General features: G+C 39.6%; 1 protein-coding gene across 1 annotated transcript in view; it reads right to left on the bottom strand.

Moving 5' to 3' along the window:
* Positions 1 to 20,574, bottom strand: part of RNF17 (ring finger protein 17) — a 56,670-nt gene that overhangs the window by 17,757 nt on the left and 18,339 nt on the right. Inside the window, exons 13-23 of the mRNA XM_075082737.1 lie at positions 18,644 to 18,805; positions 17,556 to 17,745; positions 16,916 to 17,081; positions 15,357 to 15,547; positions 14,158 to 14,293; positions 13,528 to 13,681; positions 11,723 to 11,838; positions 9,242 to 9,362; positions 5,082 to 5,199; positions 1,517 to 1,738; positions 416 to 566 (exon numbers count right to left, since the gene is read on the bottom strand). Coding sequence (XP_074938838.1) covers positions 416 to 566; positions 1,517 to 1,738; positions 5,082 to 5,199; positions 9,242 to 9,362; positions 11,723 to 11,838; positions 13,528 to 13,681; positions 14,158 to 14,293; positions 15,357 to 15,547; positions 16,916 to 17,081; positions 17,556 to 17,745; positions 18,644 to 18,805 — 1,727 coding nt within the window. The remainder of the gene's footprint in view (positions 1 to 415; positions 567 to 1,516; positions 1,739 to 5,081; positions 5,200 to 9,241; positions 9,363 to 11,722; positions 11,839 to 13,527; positions 13,682 to 14,157; positions 14,294 to 15,356; positions 15,548 to 16,915; positions 17,082 to 17,555; positions 17,746 to 18,643; positions 18,806 to 20,574) is intronic.

The following is a 20,574-nucleotide window of genomic DNA, read 5'->3' as shown; positions in this document are numbered from 1 at the left end:
TTCCAGCAAGAGCATGACTACATCTGTTCCTGTGGTGCTGCACTCAGCTCAGTCAGCTCCATCTTTTAGCAAGGATCATTAAGTTCGAACTAATGTTACCCTCAGGTTCACATAGCTTATAGAATTCAAGCTAAGCTGTTAGGCTACCTGTGCTATGTTGAGAAGTGTAGCGTAAACATATGCAAAGTCAACCTCATGAACCTTCCTCAACTACTGGGTTCCCTGCCAAAGGCATCTGAGCTTAGATGAGACACTAATCTTACTTGCAGCAAGAACAATGTAACTTAGACTCCTCACAAAAGCAAAAGGCTGCATGCAAAAATATTAACACAGAAGTAAGGAGCAAAGATTTGACATTATTTTAATCAATAAATTATTACAAACTTTAGAAATAAAAGAATAATAACAGATTTACCTCTGCATGTGTTTCAGAGATAATCCTGCTTATTTGACCTCTTTGCCACTGTTTCAAATCACGCACATAAACAGCACAGTGCATACCACTTTCCCACTTCATGGACTGTGGCTGGGACTCTTTGTAAATGGTAGCCATCTTCTCCTGTAAACTAACATTCAAAAAACCACTTTCTAGTGTCAAAATTTTATCCAATGAATAAAGGGTTTATTTAGTCCATTACTGCTTACCTAGCATACAGTAAAGTTTTAGTAACTACTTAACAGACAAATAGTATTGTATATTTTCTTCATGATGTTAGAAATACATGAAAGGGAGCTTCAAAACACATGCAATCTAATGAAAATTCTGTAAAACTAGCACGTTTTCTTAAACAATGGAATTGATCTGAGTGATCCTGACCCTTCTGTATAGCACTATTTGAATGATGCACTATTTTCTCTTGACAGATTAAGAATGTGATAATTTAGTGTCATGACTAATTCAGTGGGGCTCTAGGTAGCTACATGCAAGGAGGGAAAATGAAGGAAAGGAGAAATAAGAGGCAGAAAATAAGCAGCTTGCACTAAGCCACGATACTTCATTTTAACTGTCTTCAAACAGTATGTACTATTACCTAAATATTACCTAAGTATCTACCCAAAGGAAGGTTGACACACTATGTCTAGAACTTTCCTAACAGCATATTAGACTCATGCTGAAACAAGTAACTTTACTGAAGTTCTATGTCTTAGGACACCGGTATTATTTAACAAGATTTTTAATGAAGGAATGGGGAGGAGAAAAGAAAGAGCAGAAGGATATAGTCTTCCCGGACAGTATTGCATTTATCAGGCTCCAATACTTAGTACATTAAAAATAATTTGAAATAGGAGTTAGATCATGTACTTAATCTGGAATCACAAATATTTAATAAACCACAACATGGTGTCAATCTGTCTTCTGTTCCTATACCTTCCTCAACAAAGCAAGATAAGCCAACAGCATTTAAAGAGTACCCAGTGCCAAATGCAACCCTACTCAGAGTTTGTCCTAACTGTACTTCACCAGTTTGTACTAAAAACCGCCTTAATTCAGGAAAAGTTCTTTGAATTTTAGTACCTTTTCAGTATACTTTCCGATGACAGCCACTGTATAAAAATTCTACTAGGTGATACAACATTACTAATTCTTGCTTGTAGCTCTTTCTTACAGAGTGATTTGAAATATCCTTCATCCACAGATTCCAATTCTATAGGATTTAAAGCTTCTGAGGTTTCAGAAATTTCTTCTATAGGAACATCCCATATTTCATTGGGCCTTACAGGAGTACTTTCAGTGTACCTGTAAAGAGCATAAAGTATTTAGAATGCAAAGTTTAAACACATTTTAAACAAACAGAAAAAGAGCTCAATGAACACAGTTCAACATGACAGGAATCATTCAACATGAAGAAGAGCAAAGACTACTAACAAATAACTTAGAAAAGCAGAAAAAAAAATCCCAACAAAAGGCAAGAACATTTCTAAATGATACTTCTGAAACATTCATGATAGCATCTTAATTTTATTCTCCTTCAGAAGGTATCCTTCCATGTTCTACTGACAGATGAATGCACTACACAATACAGGCTGCCAGTAGAAAAGCAAGCCTGACACAAATGGGCTGCTGAACATTACTGTTTGTGTCTGGCTTAAAAGACATCAAATTACTAATATCATACTTCTGGAAATCAATATTGTCTCTGAGTGAAAGCTCCAACATTCAACTTCTAAGATGTGTACATACTGCTTTCAGAACTAAAGAATACTATCATTAGTGAAACATTTACCTTCCTAGCATTCCCTGAGAATACAAATAAGCACAACTGGTGCTAGCACTTTCCTAAGTAGAGTACTGAATGAAGTATGGTCATGATAATACCTTGATGAAAACTTGTCTAAATTGTCTGAACTGGATAGAATAAATCTCAACAGCAATCAAGAGTTGGCTGGTATGTATTTTGAGCCACAGCCCACCGTAGTACAAGTCTGTGTGAATTGTTCCAACTACAGGCGTAAGAGAGTGCAGGTTGAAAAAAACCAAACAAACCAAACAACCCCGTTACTGAAAAAGAATTGGCTTCTTGTAAACATCACTGACTAAAGGAGACAGCAAGCATGACCTTAACTGCCGGCTATTTATGGGCCTCCAGGAAGAAACTCTTTTCTGTTTTCAGAGATCTACCACCTGACTTTTCATTCACAGGAAGGAAGCAAACTGCTCTGGCAGAGAGAAAATTTCGTATAGTATTGAATCATCTATTACATACTGCTACACAATTATTTATGCAAACCTTCCTGATGCAGGTATTTGGAAACTGCTGGGTAAAACAGCTAACTTGTAGAACCAAGAAAAAAATGAACACCATAGCTCATAAATATGCTTACCTTGTGTACAAGTGATCTGAACTATGAAATGGACAGAGGCAATCTGCCATGGAGAGTTCTCCCAAGGGAAATACATGTTATATGTCTTACAACTTCCTCTCTAGTAACTCCACTGTAGCATTATCATTGCAGATCCATCAGAAAAACCAATCAATTTGGAATGAACTTCAGACTCCAAGTTTTTTTACTGGAATTCTGTAGGGATTACCATCTATCCTAATGCAAGAGTAAGGTTACTGATGTTTGCTTGTCAGCAAATCAGCTTCAATGGAGCTCCGTGCTCTCCTGCTTATATTAGTCTTACACTAAATTAGCGCTTGCCTGGGTATCCCTCAACAGCATTAAACATGGAAGAGTAATCATACCCCAAGTGTCCTAAAGGACCTAGAGTAGGTTTAAATTATTCACCAGTCTTTTGGTTTTTTGCAGACATCTACCTTCACAAATGGAAAATTCAGTGAGAAAGTGTGACAAATGAGCTCTGGAGGGCTAGAGACCTATGCGCACTGGAAAACAAAGCAAACCCTAAACCTCCAAAGCCCCACAAAACAACACCCTTGCCCCCTCCCCGCAACAGAAACACCATTCCAACTAAAAGACATGGTGCGCTGGGTGGAAATGGCAAGGTGTTGGTAGCTGGGGAGAGGGGCTGCAGGGGTGACCTCTGAGAGAAGAGGCCAGGCGTTGCCCATGGCAGACACGCCCACTTCAGCAGTCTCTGCAACAGACCCTCCGCACTCAGGACGTGGCTGAACCATTCAGTGAAGCTGGTGGCACCTCTAATTTAATGAAGGGCAAAAAACACCAGGGAGAGAGGAGGGAATAGAAGAGAAATTACATAGGGAACAGCAAGGTCAGAAGAGCAGAAAGTATTTTGTGGGGGAAGAAGCTCACTCCTGAAAGGACTGAGGCCCATGGAAGGCCCATGCTGGAGCACAGGAAGAAACAGGTAAGAAGGAAGGAGCATCAGGGAGAAATTGCTGTATCCTGACCCCAACGCACTGCTCTCATGCCTCACTGAAGGGACTGAGCATAACAGGAGCATACGAGGGAGAGGAGAGGTGCTTGGAGTGAAGTTCAGACTGGGAAATGGGGAGTGTAGGTGCCATCAGTATTTGCCTTTTGTGTCCCAATACTTGAATCAGTAATTAAATATTTATGCTAATTAGTAAATAATTAAGTTAAATTCAGTCTCTTTTGCCAGCAACTGTACTTGATAAGCTATTTCCCTGTCTTTATTTTGACCCCATGAGTTTCCTTGCTCCTGTTTCTTCTGTTTTCTTCCCGGTCCAACTACAGAAGGGGAAGTGAGCGAGCAACCAAAAAAATCCATATTAGTAAAGTTATCAGTATCACACAGCAACTTATATTAAAGTAACATATCCTCTTGTCTGCAGGCTGCAGGCAGGCATCTAAATATAGCTGCCACACAACAAAATACACTACTGACAGTGACAAAACAATTCTGATGTTCAGGTTTAAGTAAAGCTGCTTAACTTTGCAAAAATCTTATTAAAAACTGTGACTAGTACAAGAACAGTGTTACTAGGGTTTAGTTGTATTTCAGAGCTAAGAGATGAAAATCCACTTATTTGCTTCCTCCTGAAAGAAGCAAATGCAGAAATTCCCTTTTAGAATCAAAGCTTTCTATTTAACAATCTTTTTATCAGTACTCAAAAATTAATGAAAGCATAATTATTTTCATGAATACAGCCCAGGGATTATCTTATTAAAAAGCCAACAAATTAAATGCAGCAATGTTATCTCCTTATCAGCCTCACCTCCCCTAGCAGGCCTCCCAAATCTTCTGTCACTGTCGTAGTCGGTTATCTGAGTATCTGTTCTCTAGTAACAGACCTTCCTAAGAGATGACTTACCTCAGGCACCAGTTAAACACACAGGTGACATTTATTTTCTTACTAGGAGGGAATGGGAACCTTAATGATAACCAGTTTGGGAAGGTTTGGCACTTAAGCCCATTACAAGTATGATGCAAACATTTCATCTCCAACTTCTGAATCAATTGCAATAAACTATGTTAGCCAAGATAGGTGAATTCAGCTACGCCAAACTGCAGAGTTACACTCTGTAACTTAAATCAGTTGATGAATATCACATTCATTGTAATTAATTGTAATGAATTTACCACAAATGTGGTAAATTCCAGCCACTGGAAGTCATGGAGGTGACATACTTAAGTCAGTTATTCTGTAATACAAATTCAGTATTTCTAAATACTTGAAGGACAGTGTGTTTACCCAGGTATGTAGGATGCTAGGTCTTCTTTAACTAGCTGGCAGTTAATACTAAAGCTTCTTCCATGAACAGCAGAGTCGTCAAAGAGTTCAACAGACAAGATGTTATTATCTAAAATCTCTGTGAATAAATAATATAAACATAATTAGCACTAATCAATGACAGTATAAAGACTATTTAGTTTTGGAGACATGGCAAATGGTACTAAGAGACAGAATTTAGTAAAATTGCATTTGATTTATAAAATAATTGATTCTGAACATCAACAATATGTACAGGCTGAGCTTTGCATGTATCTAGAAAATTGACTTAAAATACCCCAACAATTTTAAAATATTTTTGTACAAAGAAACCAACTGCTGCATGACATAGGCACGGTGGATTTGGAAGAAGAGTTGCATGGTTGGACTTAATCTTAAAGGTATTCTCCAACCTAAACTATTCTATGATTCTTCATACTACCTGTTGGAGAAAAATGGGCGACTTTAGAAATAGGCAAATAACACAAATCAACTCCTGGTTACGTGGTTGGTGTCAAAGTGAGGGTGTTGGCTTTTGTGACAACGGGACGTTCTTCAACAACCACAGGCTGCTAGGGAGGGATGGAATCCACCTGTCTGGAAGGGGCAAAGGAATCTTTGGCAGCAGGCTGGCCAACCTGCTGAGGCGGGCTTAAAACTGAAGGACTTGGGGGGCAGGGTCCAAAGTGGCAATGCTGGTGCCATCACATCCAATGGGGGAATAAGCCAGGCCAACCAGAGCAGCACCAAAGGTGCCTTAGCTGCTTCATGAGATGACAGTCAGAAGATCAACCACCTCAAGGGTGTATATGGCAATAATGGAACCTTGAGCACCCCTCCAGGGAAACCTGTGTGCTCAGTTACCTCTCTGGAATGCCTGTACACCAATGCATGTAGCATGGGGAATAAATGGAAGGAACTAGAGATCTGTGTGTGGTCACAGATCCATGATCTCATTGCAATTACAGAGAAACGGTAGGATAGCTTGCATGACTGGAATGATGTCCTGGATGGCTACAGGCTTTTCAGGAAAGACAGGCCAGCAGGGTGGGGTGGGGGAGTTGCTCTTTATGTGACAGAGAAACTGGAATGCCTAGGGGTGGAGGAAGAATGAGTCGAGAGCTTATGGGTAAAAACTAACGGGCAGGGAAATATGGGTGACACTGTTGTGGGCATTTGCTACAGGCCACCTGATCAAGAAGAGGAAGCTGATGAACCCTTCTACAGACAGCTGGAAGTAGCCTCGCAATCACAGGCCTGGGTTATCATGGGGGACTTCAACCACCCTGATATTTGCTGGAAAAGCAACACTGCAAACCATGCACGATCCAGAAGGTTCCTGCAGAGCATCGAGGACAAATTTTTGATGCAGGTGGTGGAGGAGCCAACGAGGCGAGATGTGCTGCTTGACCTTATCCTAACAAACACGGAAGGGCTGGTTGAGGATGTGAGAGTTGGGGGTAGCCTTGGCTGCAGTGATCATGACATGGTAGTTTAGGATACTGCAAGGTAGAAGCAGGGCTGTGAGTTGGGTTACAGCCTTGGACTTGAAGAGGGCCAAACTTTGGCCTCTTCAAAGACCTGCTAGGAGGAATGGGCTAGGGCTCTGGAAGGCAAGGGGGTCCAAGACAGCTGGACAGTATTCAAGGACCACTTCCTCCGAGCTCAAGCCAGGAGGAAGAAATCAGGCAGAGGAGCCAGGGGACCCACATTGGTGAGCAAAGAGCTTCTAGAGAAACTCAAACAGAAGAGGGAGGTTCACAGTATGTGGACAAAGGGACTGGCCGCGTGGGAAGAATATAGAAATGTTGTCAGGGTATGCAGATGAGGAAGGCCAAGGACCACTTGGAATTAAATCTGGAAATGCATGCCAAAAATAACAAGAAGGGCTTCTTTAAATACATCAGCAGTAAAAGGAAGACTGGGGATACAGTGCGCCCACTGCTGAACAAGGAAGGGGCCCTGGTAACACAGGATGCAGAGAAGGCGGAGTTACTGAATGCCTTCTTTGCCTCGGTCTTTACTGCTAAGGCTGGCCCTCAGGCATCTCAGCCCCCAGAGAAGAGAGGACAAATCTGGAGAAAGGAAGACTTACCATCAGTTGAGAAGGATTGGGTCAGAGATCATTTAGGCAAACTGGATCCTCATAAACCCATGGGCCCTGATGGGATGCACCCGCAAGTGCTGAGGGAGCTGGTGGATGTTCTTGCTGAGCCACTCTCCGTCATCTTTGAAAAGTCGTGGAGGACAGGAGAGGTGCCCATGGGCTGGAGGAAAGCAAATGTTACTCCAATCTTCAAAAAGGGCAAGAAGGGGGACCTGGGAAACTATAGGCCAGTGTCACCTCCATCCCTGGAAAGGTGATGGAGCAGTTCATCCTAGAGGTCATCTCCAGGCATGTAGAGGACAAGAAGGTTATCAGAAATAGTCAACATGGATTCACCAAGGGAAGATTGTGCTTGCCCAACCTGACAGCCTTCTATGATGGTCTGACTGGCTGGGTTGATGAAGGGAGAGCACTGGATGTTGTCAATCTTGACTTCAGTAAGGTGTTCAACACTGTCTTCCATAGCACCCTCATAGGCAAGCTAAGGAAGTGTGGCTTGGATGAGTGGACAGTGAGGTGGACAGAGAACTGGCTCAACAACAGAACGCAGAGGGTCATGATCAATGGAGCAGAGTCGGGATGGAGGCCTGTCTCTAGTGGTGTTCCCCAGGGGTCTGTGCTGGGTACAGTCCTGTTCACCATATTCATCAGTGACCTGGATGAGGGGATAGAGTACAACCTCAGCAAGTTTGCTGATGAAACTACATTGGGAGGAGTGGCTGATATGCCAGAAGGCTGTGCTGCTACCCAGCAAGACCTGGACAGGCTGCAGACCCGGGCCAAGGGGAACCTCATGAAATTCAACAAAAGGAAGTGCAAGGTCCTGCACCTGGGGAGGAACAACACCATACACCAGTACAGGCTGAGGACTGACCTAATGGAAAGCAGCTCTGCTGAGAAGGACCTGGGAGTGCGGGTGGACAACAAGTTGACCCTGAGCCAGCAATGTGCCCTTGTGGCCAAGAAGGACAACGGTATCCTGGGCTGCATTAAAAGGAGTGTGGCCAGCAGGTGGAGGGAGGTTATCCTCCCCCTCTACTCCACCATAGTGAGGCCACATCTGGAGTACTGTGTCCAGTTTTGGGGCCCCCAGTTTAAGGACATGGAACGGCTTGAGCAAGTCCAGCAGAGAGCCACGAAAATGACCAGGGAACTGGAGAAACTCCCCTATGAGGAAAGACTGAAGAGACCTGGGTTTGTTCAGCCTGGAGAAGAGGACACTGAGTGGGGATTTCATCAATACCTATAAATATCTAAAGGGAGGGTGTCAGGATGATGGGATTAGGCTCTTTTCAATAGTGCCCAATGATAGGACAAGGGGCAATGGGTACAAGTTGGAACACAGGAAGTTCCACTTTAACATGAGAAAAAACTTCTTTCCTGTGAGGGTGCCAGAGCAGTGGAACAGGCTGCCCAGAGAGGCTGTGGAGTCGCCTTCCCTGGAGACATTCAAAACCTACCTGGACGCATTCCTGTGCCCCCTGCTCTAGGTGTCCCTGGTGAAGCATGGGGGTTGGACAAGATGATCTCCAGAGGTCCCTTCCAACCCCTACCATTCTGTGATTCTATGTAATTTCATTTATTATATGGGTTCCAAACCATGATTCCACAAGTGCGGAATAACTAGCTGCATATTAACAATAACTGTTATTGAGAAAAAATCCTACTAAGGCATGTATGTGTTATCTGCTTTTTTTCTTCATGTTTTAGAGCAGCAGTGATTACACTCCCAGCTACCAATAAAGTCAGGAAAAGTCAAGGATAGCTAGTACTTTTGGAAACAAAGGATAATGATAAACCAGTATATTAATATCACGTAATGCTGGTGTGGTCTGTAAGCTAAGACATAAACAGAGCTTTTCTCAGTTGTATGTGTTATGCCTCTTCCAATTAGTTCATGTTTAGATATTCTCACTCCAGCCACCTAAGTACGAACATATGTATTTCAAATAAATACTATCTAAAATGTGAAAGTACGTTTCTGAGTTAATTTAATAATATTTAAATATAAATTAATATCCTCCTGATAACTTACCAACAACTGAACACAGCATAAGTTTATCTTCAGTCATTTCTTCAAATCTTTCCTTGGCTTCTCTGTTCCACTCATTTGCCCCTTCATAAGGCTCAATGCAAGCCAGCTTGCACCTGATTGCCTGAAGAATAAGTCAAATTATCTATCTACCATAACATATCAAGACCGTCTCATTACAGCCAAATCACAGCCTTTGCTTTGCACGCATGCAGGACAGCAAAACCGCATGACCTTGGCTTCTGGTTCCACATTACCATTATTTTATTTAAGATGACCCCCCCCCCCCGCCAGCAGCTGTGCATAAGCCTCAATTTCAGACACATTCTTGCTGAGATATAAAGAGCTCACTTCTCCTTCCCTCCCTTTATGGTTAGACATAGAATTGGCTGCAGTGAGCAGGAAAGATTACTGCAGAGAAGTGATTAAGAAAGCCTTCATCCTGTTTTGCTTATCATGATGTAATAACCCAGACTCAAAGCATCCAAGATTAACACGACTATTCTGTTGTAGAAGTCCGAAGGACTAAGCAGAGAGACACCAGAGTACCACAGTGCCTATGTCAGAAAATTCCTGCCATATTTTTTAAAGGTATTTAGGAGACATAAAGAAATAGACACACAGGAAATCACGTGAGATGAAGTACTTTGATTACAGAATTTTTGTATAGCATCTTTATTGCAAACTTCGGTGGCTAAACTATGGCTCGATTTTAAATTAACTGTGAATGTTTTGTTTCCTCCTTGTTTATTGCGCCAAAAGAAAGAAGACTAACACAGGTGGGGGGAAAAGGAGAGAAAGGAAATAAAAGCAATAGAAATAAGAACGTTTTGTGCAGATATTCTTAGGACACAGGCAGTCAGGAATATGAAAATAAGACTGACAGGTTAAATAACCATTAAAAGAAAGGGCTGTGGATGACAAAACCAACACTACATTAAGCACTGCTCACTCCAGTCTTGGCCAAGACTTCTGCACCACCCAAGTCCATTAAAATGCCTGAAAACTGTATTAACAGGCTGAAAAAAGTCCAACTTCTCTTGTAACAGCCTCGTTCAAATCTCTTAAACAACCAACTTACATTTGAGACATTGCAATATGTGATCACATGTGAAGCACTTACCAATGCTTACATGCAACAGGACAGAACTACAAAATAGACCTCGCTTCTGATACTCTTACCTTTTGAATGCTTGATTTTGCAACCTTATGTTCCTTAATTTTTCAGAGAATTTTAAAACCTTAAAATTTTTTTTAGAAGATTTGAAACCATATAAACACACAAGCAGACTGAAACCTGCTGATTTTTCTATTATTTGCATTAAAACTAATAGCAACAGGAACTTGTTATTTCTTATGCAAACTTCAAGTGTAGACACCTTGCCAGACTGTTTCACTATAACCTATGTACGGCATAAGAATGCTGAAATTTGAGAATAGGTTGAAATTTTTTTAGACCATTGTCTAGAGGTCATATACCCATCTGTATCTGTAACTCTTCAGCCCCTTCTCCACTATATTCAAAGTGAGGAGGCCTAGTAGTATGTGCTAAAGAGCTGACAAACTCTTAATGGATTTTTCTGAGGACTTGGTCAATAACAAGAAATCAGTTGGAACGATGGGATAACACCCATCAAAAATCCCCAAACCTTTATTCATTAGCTGCTCTGATCTGAAGCATTGAGACATTGCAACTGCAAGAATGTTTTGCCATTTTTGGAATATTTCCTCTCCCTTGCTGTCAAAAAGGTTCAATTATTTTGACTGAAACTTTCCCTAGAAACATCTGCTCAAAATATAAACAATTAAATCCTATTTTCAGTAAAAGATGCTGGCCAACGTTAGTTACAACAATCACTACTTCTGGTGCCTATAATTGGTTAAAAAAACCCTATCAACGTATGAAGTTTTAAGGTTTCGCATAATTATGGCTTGCAACCAGAACGGTTGAATGAACAGCTGAAGAAAAAGAACTATTTTCTATATATATGCATTTTTTATATTGACAGAAATACTTCGCCATTTCCTTTCCCACTCAGTTTTCCTCCTTGTCAGAAGGGGGAAACTCCGGCAATACCTGAAGTTAGGAAAACATCAAACTTTAAATGCCATAGAACACACAAAAATAAAATTTTTTTAAAAGACCATTATTAGATCATCATTTGAAAATGAAGGAATGTAAAAATCAATTTGGCTTCCTGTGGAGTAAATAATGGTATTTGAATTAAACACACACACAATGATTATACACCTCCTCACTGCAAGGTAAGATAAGATTTCATTTAAAACTGAATGATATAAAAAAAATAAGGGTTTTCAATATGCACCCAAAACATATTAAATAAGTGACATCATAAACCCACGCGAAAAGGAACTGGCATAACATTTTATTGACTTCAGAATGTTAACAACCCTCTCTTTCCCCTTCCATCCATTGAGATTCGATTAATTTTGAGTATTTAATCCAGGCAAGCACTAATTTACCTTTTCTGGAAAGCTCAGAAACTCCTTTTTTACTCTGCATATGTCTTGAAGAGTTAAGTGACCGATGTTGCCAAAGTCAACATATTTTACCACAACTTCCTGATGATTTGGCAGCCCTTCAAGAAGAACAACCCAAGTTATTAATACAAAAATATATGAATATCTGTTACAGGTTAAAGCACCATAATTTCAGAGCAAAATCCACATTTATACCACATAATCATAAAATATAACATTTTCAAATGTTATATAACCCAATTCAAAAACCATATTCTTGAAGAGCCAGCTCTTTCAGGTTCCTGAAATGACAGAATTAGTGTTTTGGTCTCCTTCCATCGATCCCCAGGGATCGATATTGGGCCCCCCAGGGATCGACACTGGGCCCAATGTTATTCAACATCTTTATAAGTGATCTGGATACCGGCATCAAGTGTAGCCTGATGAAGTTTGCTGATGACACCAAGTTGAGTGGGAAGTAGACACTCCAGAAGGGAGAGCTGCTCTGCAGGGAGATCTGGATAGGCTGGAGGGGTGGGCCAGCAAGAACCTTATGAAGTTCAACAAGGAAAAGTGTAAGATCATGCACCTGGGAAAACATAATCTGGGAGTGCAGCACAGACTGGGATCCACCTAGCTGGAGAGCAGCTCTGTGGAAAGGGACCTGGGGGTGCTGGTGGACAGAAAGCTCAACATGAGTGAACAGTGTGCTGCTGTGGCCAAGAAGGTCAACAGGATGCTGGGTTACATCAAAAAGGGCATCGCCAGCAGACAGAAAGAAGTCATTATCCTGCTCTACTCAGCGCTTGTCAGGCCACACCTGGAGTACTGTGTCCAGTTCTGGTCCCCTCTATACAAAAAGGATGTGGACAGGCTGGAAGGGGTCCAGACAAGGGCCACCAAGATGATCCAAGGACTGGGAAGCCTGCCATATGAGGATAGGCTGGGAGAACTGGGTTTGTTCAGCCTTGAGAAAAGGAGGCTTAGAGGGGATCTCATCACCATGTACCAGTACTTAAGGGGTAGTTACAAAGAAGATGGAGACTCCCTTTTTACACGGAGTCACAGGGAGAGGACAAGGGGGAATGGACACAAATTGCTCTTGGGGAGATTCCGATTGGACACCAGAGGGAAATTTTTCACAGTGAGGACAGTCAACCATTGGAATAATCTCCCTGGGGAAGTGGTTGACTCGGCCATGTTGGACACCTTTAAGAATCGCCTGGACAGGGTGCTGGGCCATCTTGTTTAGACTCTGCTCTTCCTAGAAAGGTTGGACTAGATGATCCCTGAGGTCCCTTCCAACCTGTGATCCTGTGATTCTGTGATAATCACTTTATGAGACACTGGCACATTAAGTACATGCCAAGTAGACATGTCAGCACACAGGCATGCTACACTGCCCATACAGGCAACACAGAAGTCAGCATAAGTACACCCCCAGCCCCTTCAGAAATACTGTGGGAGTGATTAATGCACACTGCTTACACTCAGAGGTTAGCTACAATAGACAAATCTGTAGTTCAAACTGTAATAGTAAGTGAAACATTATTTCAAATAACTATATAACAGAATTTCAATAATATATAGAAAATGAAGTATATAGCTTCTTATTTAAAAAAGACGTATAAAACAATCCATTAATAGCAAAAGAATATAACATGAATTAGTGCTACTGACTTTATGAACTTACTTGTTTAAGAATGCCTAGTAAAAATGTTTGTTGCTATTCCTATCCTATTAGATGTGATCTAATACCATATCTGATTTTGCAACCTAGCATTAGAGTGAAAGAATCAATACTTCACCTATAATCTGTGCTCTGTACCAATTCCCATCTTTCTGTTTTGCAATACAGGCCTGACCTTCAACCGGGCTGACAATTTCCAAGTTTTTCCCATGCTCATGTTTATATACCTCCTGAATTTTCTTTGAAAGAGCTAAAGTATCCAGGTTATCTCTCTAAAAAAAGAAAAAAAAAACCAAACATACACACCAGATTTTTTTTAAATGGTATTTTTGCCCTTCTAAGGGACATTTTTTTCTAGTAGTGTACTTCTTAATCTTCCCCCCTCAAATTAAACAGTGGTTACGAATATGTAAAGTGAATTAAAGAGCCTAACAATTGTTGAATATTGTCCTGTTCAATCACCACTCTAAAGAGTAAAACACTACATACCCACACAGGAATTAACCACGTTAGAAAAGTGACAAAAAATGTTAACTTTCTGGAATTCTAAGAATTCCTGGAGTTAATCTTGGATTAATCTAGGATTGTAGGAATAAATCTCATCTATCAATTCTAGGAATCCTAAAACTGGTAAAAAGTGACAGAAGATGATGGAAATTATAGCTCATTTAATGTGGACTACAAGTAGCTCAACATTAAAATGTTTGTTCAGAGTTTTATTTAAATGGACCTCATTTTCTAAACTTACCAGCTGGAGATAGAAATCACTTGGACTATTAATGTGGCAAACTACAACAGAGACTTCTCTTTCTTGTGGAATCTTAGGTGGATTATACTGCAAGATGGTATTATTTTCTAACTGACTGGAAAGCTGTGATCTAAACCTAAGGTAAACAAAATGAAAGTTTGAATAAATTCTGTCAAAATTAACTGAGAAGGAACCCTTTTACATTCAAATGTCAAGTTTCCCATAAAAAATGCAAAATGGTCTTATAAGAGTAACTTGATTCATGTTCACGAATAGCTTGAACTTTCCTTCTTGCAGTTGGTGCAGCCAACTCTCCCTAACACTTCTCCCATCACAAACGTAACATAAGAAGAACAATATATGGCAGCTGGCTGCTAAAAAGATTTTGTTATTTGGGATGCAGTATCGTATGCTTCAGTTGCTAAAAAAAAGAAAAGTAAAAGGCTAGAATCCACTACATTGACAAAACCATTTTTTTTGAGATTTTCTTTCCCTCAAGTATGAGAAAAAGCAACTACCCGAGGAACACAGATGCAGTGAAAAATGATCTCCCACTGTTCTCACCACAATTAGTTATGCCCAAATATAAATCAAGACCTTTCTCTGCGTAGAGCTAAATGAACTATAATTTCCTACAGATTTGCATGCCATACCCCTGTACCCAAACACTGAAATGCTCATGTTGTTCTGCCTCTTCCATTGGTCCCTCTAAGCAGCTCTCCTCTGTCCTAATGCCAACATCAAGCTCCCCTTATGCCCTATCGTTGTTTCTCCTATTGGTTGTGCTATACGCATCACGTCATGTGGCTGGTTCAGCTGTGCTGACTAGCCTCTCACTGCCTACCAGCCAAATCAAACAGATAAAAGGCTGATTTCTCTGTTTTTCCTTCTGTGGTAGACACTAAGGGCTTCTCCTTTCACCCCCTTGTTATTCAAACTTTAACAGAAATTTAAATTTTGTCATTTTCTATAATAAAGTTCATTATCCAAATAAAGCCCTGGCTAGTGCAGATGAGTATGCCACAGTCCTTACTAGTGAAAGTAAAAAAAGGAAATCAACAGATATTGCTGAAGATTAATACACCACACAGCAATTTATCAAACACACTGAAAACAACTTCCTTAGTAAACTTAACTTTGTAAGTGTTATGCTGTTATCATATATGGCATAAGAGCATAAACTAAAGGAAAGCACATACCTTGCCAAGTCTAGAAAAACCAATGCATCCTTCAGAGACACCGGCATGTTATTGCTGATTTTATTAAATGGAGGTTTTTTCAAATCCACAATGAGAACACCATCCTCTTCTCTAAATATGGTCATTAAAACAACTTTATTATTTACCATTCCTAAAAATTTTGCTTTTGCTTCCTCTCCCCAACCTTCACTCTGTGTTAGGGAGAAAGAAGAAGTTACCGAAGAAGTCAGAGAATGTTAAAATAAAAAGTACAAACAGTAATTAAAACTAAACTAAACTAAAAGCAAGGAAGAGAGTACAGATGCATCTGAACAGACGAAATACTGAATGCACTGTTAGACTGTCTAGTCCATAGCTCGGACAGCACTAAACAGTATTCTTCTATGATGGATTTATAAGTGCTTTTTTTAACTGTATAAAACTTGTTTAACTGTATAAAACTGAGTCAGATCAAGGGACTGCAAGTTTCCTCCACACTTCTTTTAAAGATTCAAGACTTCATCTCCTCTGATTGTTCTGATAGATGAACCAGAATTGTCATATGCTATTCCTTTTCATGCCTTAGATTTCTGCTCTCCCAACTCATTTGAAGTTTATTCTTATCTTTTTCTGTCTTTATACAAATGTGCAAAATAGCTGGGTCAATTTACACATTCCTCCTCTCCACAACGTCCTTCTTGACTTATCTAACTTGAAAATCCTGTCTGAATTTATTTCTCTTGGATCAAATTAATGCATTTCTCATAGTGTAAATCTGTGCTTTTCAGGTGTGAAAAAATGAAAGCACATACAAGGAAGGCATTTTACCCACACCTGTGAAAATTGTTCCAGATCTTTCCTATTTAAAGCTATTTCAGACAACATCAGACCTGTAAAAAAGCCCAGAACCAACCAGTGGTTATACTGTCAGAAATGCACAGCTGCACGGGACATAGTTCATTCCCATGTCAATGTCGCAAAAATAAAGAAAGCCTAATAAATAAGTGAATACTGAAGAAAACAATGCTGCAATATATGTCCTTTTTCTAAGAGAATAAAGGCTGACCGTACTTATTTGTTGTTATACTGTAAGAGAACAACTAACACTATTCAATAAGTGGCAAAACATTTTAAGTAACAAAGGACAATCCCTGAAAATATTCTCTTAAAAATTCTGAAGCCATTTCTTCTCTGTTTGGATGACTTTTGAAAGTTATTATTTGCATGAAGTTATCAGCCATGAAGTATCAGTTCTGTAATTTGTTTTTAGATTTGACAAGAGAACACGTCTACAGTGAGATTTAAGCCTCAAATATGTATTTGTAAACCTAGAGGCTTTTTAAGACAGACTGCTATAAGCTCTTGTTTCCTTTCCAATGAAAGCAATGCAACAAACCGTCTTTTTACAAGAGATGATTTAACTTTTTTTTTTAAAAGAAAATATACCCTGTACTCCTCTTGAGTTTCCTTCTGTTTATACTGGAGTAAGATAATTGTAAATTATGTATTTAAGTTCTTTAATATACGTCTTGGGAAGAAAAAAAATATCTCCTGAAATAGTACAAACAGCTTTTACTTACTGCATTTTTGGGAACAACATCCTTCAATGAACACCGTACTGCTAAAGGAGGAACAGCTGCAAGTTCTGCCTCAATATGCTGATCAGGCTTCCTTACAAACAAACAAATGTCATCTGTTTCAACAGTCTGCATAGTAGCAGGTTCGTGCCTTTCAGCGGGAACATATCTGTTGTCAATGGGAATAAAAGGAGTACTAGCTTAAAAGAAAAGAAAAAAGCAAGACAAAACAAAACAAAACCCACCACCATCACACACATACCCCATACCCCCCACCCGCCACATCAAACCCCAGACTTAAAATAAAGGTCATCATTGCCGTAATTGGCATATTGTCATGTCATTGAAACAGATTAAATGAAATGCCGTTTTTTCTTTTTAAAGCATTGAGGACTCGCATGTTCTCTTTTGCAATGCAAGTCTAAGTTAAAAATTTTAACATGTGAAGGCTTGTACACTTGTGTACTTACATACACTGCCACTTTTCCTGTGGGAAATACCTATGTACAGAATATTAGTATCATTTGGATATCTGGTTATCTGCTGTGTGAAGCTGATGGAGGACATGTTTCTTAGCAGAGATCCTCTTGAGTAACAACAGTCAAGGATAATTGCAGATAAAAACCTATCTCTGTAAACATACCCTGAGAAAATTAGAACTACAGAGCTCCCAAAATCAATCAGGAACACTTTCAGCAGTGCAATATCACAAACTTGGTATCTTATTGGACCACAAGGTTTCCTCTCATTTTTATTTTTTAGGGGAATTAGTTCAGTGACAGTTCCACGGCACCACATTCCAGTTTCTTTACTCTTAATAAAAGTTCTAGCACCTATACGGAAGCAAATAAAAAAAAGATTAAATTCAATATTTGTAGATATTTCACACTGGAAGTATTATTACAGTTCTGCATATTGTTCCATCATTGCCTATATTCCACACAAGTAGTAAGAGTGCTACCACTAAAATAAAAAGACACAGAGACATTAAAAATCTTGTCTCGACAGCCACCAGAAGTTTTCTCCCCACATTCATTTATACAATGTCTGTAAGGCTAGGAGGTGTTTGGCTTGTATTAAGAAGTAATTTCTGGCAAACTTTCTATACCTTTTAGTAAAGTGACAAACATTCAGGTTGAGGGCTACTATATTTTATCAGTTTTCTAAACACCTTCTAGAAGTCAGTACCACTGTCAACATGTGGGCTAGAAAATAATTTTAACGATTTAGCAAATTATTATCGTCTTTCATTTTTACTTCCAGAATGGTTTCTATCCAGACAGTGAACTTTAAAAAAAGAGTCATCTTGCCACTTGAAGGGAATGTTGCTTGCATGAGAGAAAGCTGATTTACTGAAGTAATGAAAAAACCAGACATCATTAAAATCAGTACACTGAAAAAACTACCTGTTAACAATTACCACCTAATGCTGGAAAACATTAAGTTTACAGCCAGGTGTTTCAACTGCTGGTTACTCTAAGTACTCGATTTGTTGCGGTTGAGAACAACTGTGGAGTCTTTTTTACTTCCACCGTTTTCATTTATTTAAGAGTCTACTTTACCGAACAATGTGTACAATGTTTCCCAAAAAGCATTAATTGTAGATTCCAGAACCTATAAGGACTGCTTTACTATGTAAGGTGGAGGGGCAGGGGGAAGAATACGCTAAGGAAGACATACTGCATGTTAGTATTTTCACCTAATGCAGAGCTTAAGAAATTAGCAATTTACCTAGTTCCAAAACGTCTGAAGGCAAGAGATATGAACTCTTACTACAACAAAAGTCTTTCAATTTCTTCTCCAAAACCCCTGCTTCTTTCTTCTGTGAGTATCTCCGAATATAAAAGTGGCATGGATTTATAACATGGCTTACAAACACTAGCTCTGTTGAATCTGAGTAAGACATAAAACAGATTACCAAACACTCTTCAAGTGACTCCAACAGATATTATTAGACATGTGATTAGGTTTATGTTGCATTAATCATAACATTACCTCAAATAGCTTTTAATCTGACAAGTCTGCTCACATTTCTTTCAAACTAGTTACCATGTTTGTTTTCTGATTGAATCTGCTCTTTTGAACTACCTCCCTTATGCAACCTGGCAAAACAAAAAGCTGTCTCACTGCTTACAAAGTGGTAGCCTGATTAAGTAGATAATTTAGTTTGTACTCCCTCTATTTAACAGAAATATGAAGATTCTAGAAAGCAAATTACAGAGGCTAATACTCCTACCTTTAAGAACAGGTATGCTAAGAACTTTTGTGCAGTTACTCAGTGATAATGCATGAAGATCAAGGAATGGCCTAAAGCTAGCCAAGAGATGACCGTATTTAAAACAGTACTTCTACTAAACATCCAAATCCTTTGTACTGCAGGTACCTCCCTTGATTTGGGATCCGAAATGCAGATTTCTTTTTCTGAAGCTACTCACCAAAGGTGATGGATGGGTCAGAAGGTTTTGGAAGCCCAGCAACTCAATTCCTACAAGAGTATTTTACACCAAAAAACTTCCTGCAAAGAGTGGATGGCATCATCTAGATCCAATGCCACCTGTGTGACTGATCAGGGCACAGCAGAAAGATCCAGTATTGCACAAAAGACTTAATTTAGCATATTACTGACAGAAGCAATCACGAGGTAACTCTGTCATTATTTCATCTCTTAAGATCTTTTTCTCTAGCAAGTTACGTGAGAGAGACTCAAACTTAAGTGTCTGGTAAGGCTTAAACATCACACAACTGTGATAGCTGTGAGGTGCTTCTCTCTTCTTTAGAACTCTGATGTCCAATAAAAGGTGAGCACACACTACACTAGCTTCAGTATGGGCATTAGGAGAATTTCTCTGCTAACTGCTTATTTCCACAGAATTTGTTATGGACTTGAACTGCTCAAATTCCCTAATACTCTGTCAAGTCTCATTAAAAGCAGCCAGTGAATTCACAACTTATTAGACAGGACATTGTCAGGGGAGAGCACATTTATATGACTCTGAGGTTAAAAAAAAGAAAACCCCAAACAAAGAAACCCCACCAAATAAAAAACCCAAACCCAAACCAAAAAGTGCAATTTCCTTAATCTTTATTCCTTGCTAATGTTATTCTGCGTCCTTGATAAAGGCACATCTTTTTGCAGCAGCGTCTCTTCCTCTGCCAGTTCTTAGGTCAGTTTCTTTCTCTCCCAATACCGCGATCTCTACTCTTCAACTTTCATTATCATTCACACTCAAAAACGAACATAGCTCAAAGCACCGCACAAACTGTCTACAGAACTTTTGCACAAAGCAACTTCCTCAAATTACTCTGTTTTGCACGTTTGTATGTTCACTCATAATTCAGAAAACCAAACACCAAGACAACAGTTCAAAATTCAGTACATAAACTACTGACCTAAGAAACGGGTCCCACTGTTCACAGCAAGCACTGCTATCATTATGTCAAATATCTGCCAGGTGTTGAGAAACACTGCCAATTTTGAGCTCCTGAAGTTGCTTGGAAATTCCTGTAATCCATCTTCCAACTAAGTGGTTTTATGGTACATCTTAAAAGATGGTACAGTCTTTACAGTAGCAAGGAGAGCAGACCAGGGAGTGCTTTTGCAAAGCAAAACTGCTAATAATAAGATCTACACTGAAAGTACCTCACAGACTAGTTTTAACTGG

The sequence above is a fragment of the Phalacrocorax aristotelis genome, chromosome 1 (assembly GCF_949628215.1).
Source record: "Phalacrocorax aristotelis chromosome 1, bGulAri2.1, whole genome shotgun sequence".
In the NCBI taxonomy this organism is placed as follows: domain Eukaryota; kingdom Metazoa; phylum Chordata; class Aves; order Suliformes; family Phalacrocoracidae; genus Phalacrocorax; species Phalacrocorax aristotelis.
The sequence above is the reverse complement of the archived record's forward strand: the minus strand, read 5'-3'. Positions and strand labels throughout refer to the sequence as shown.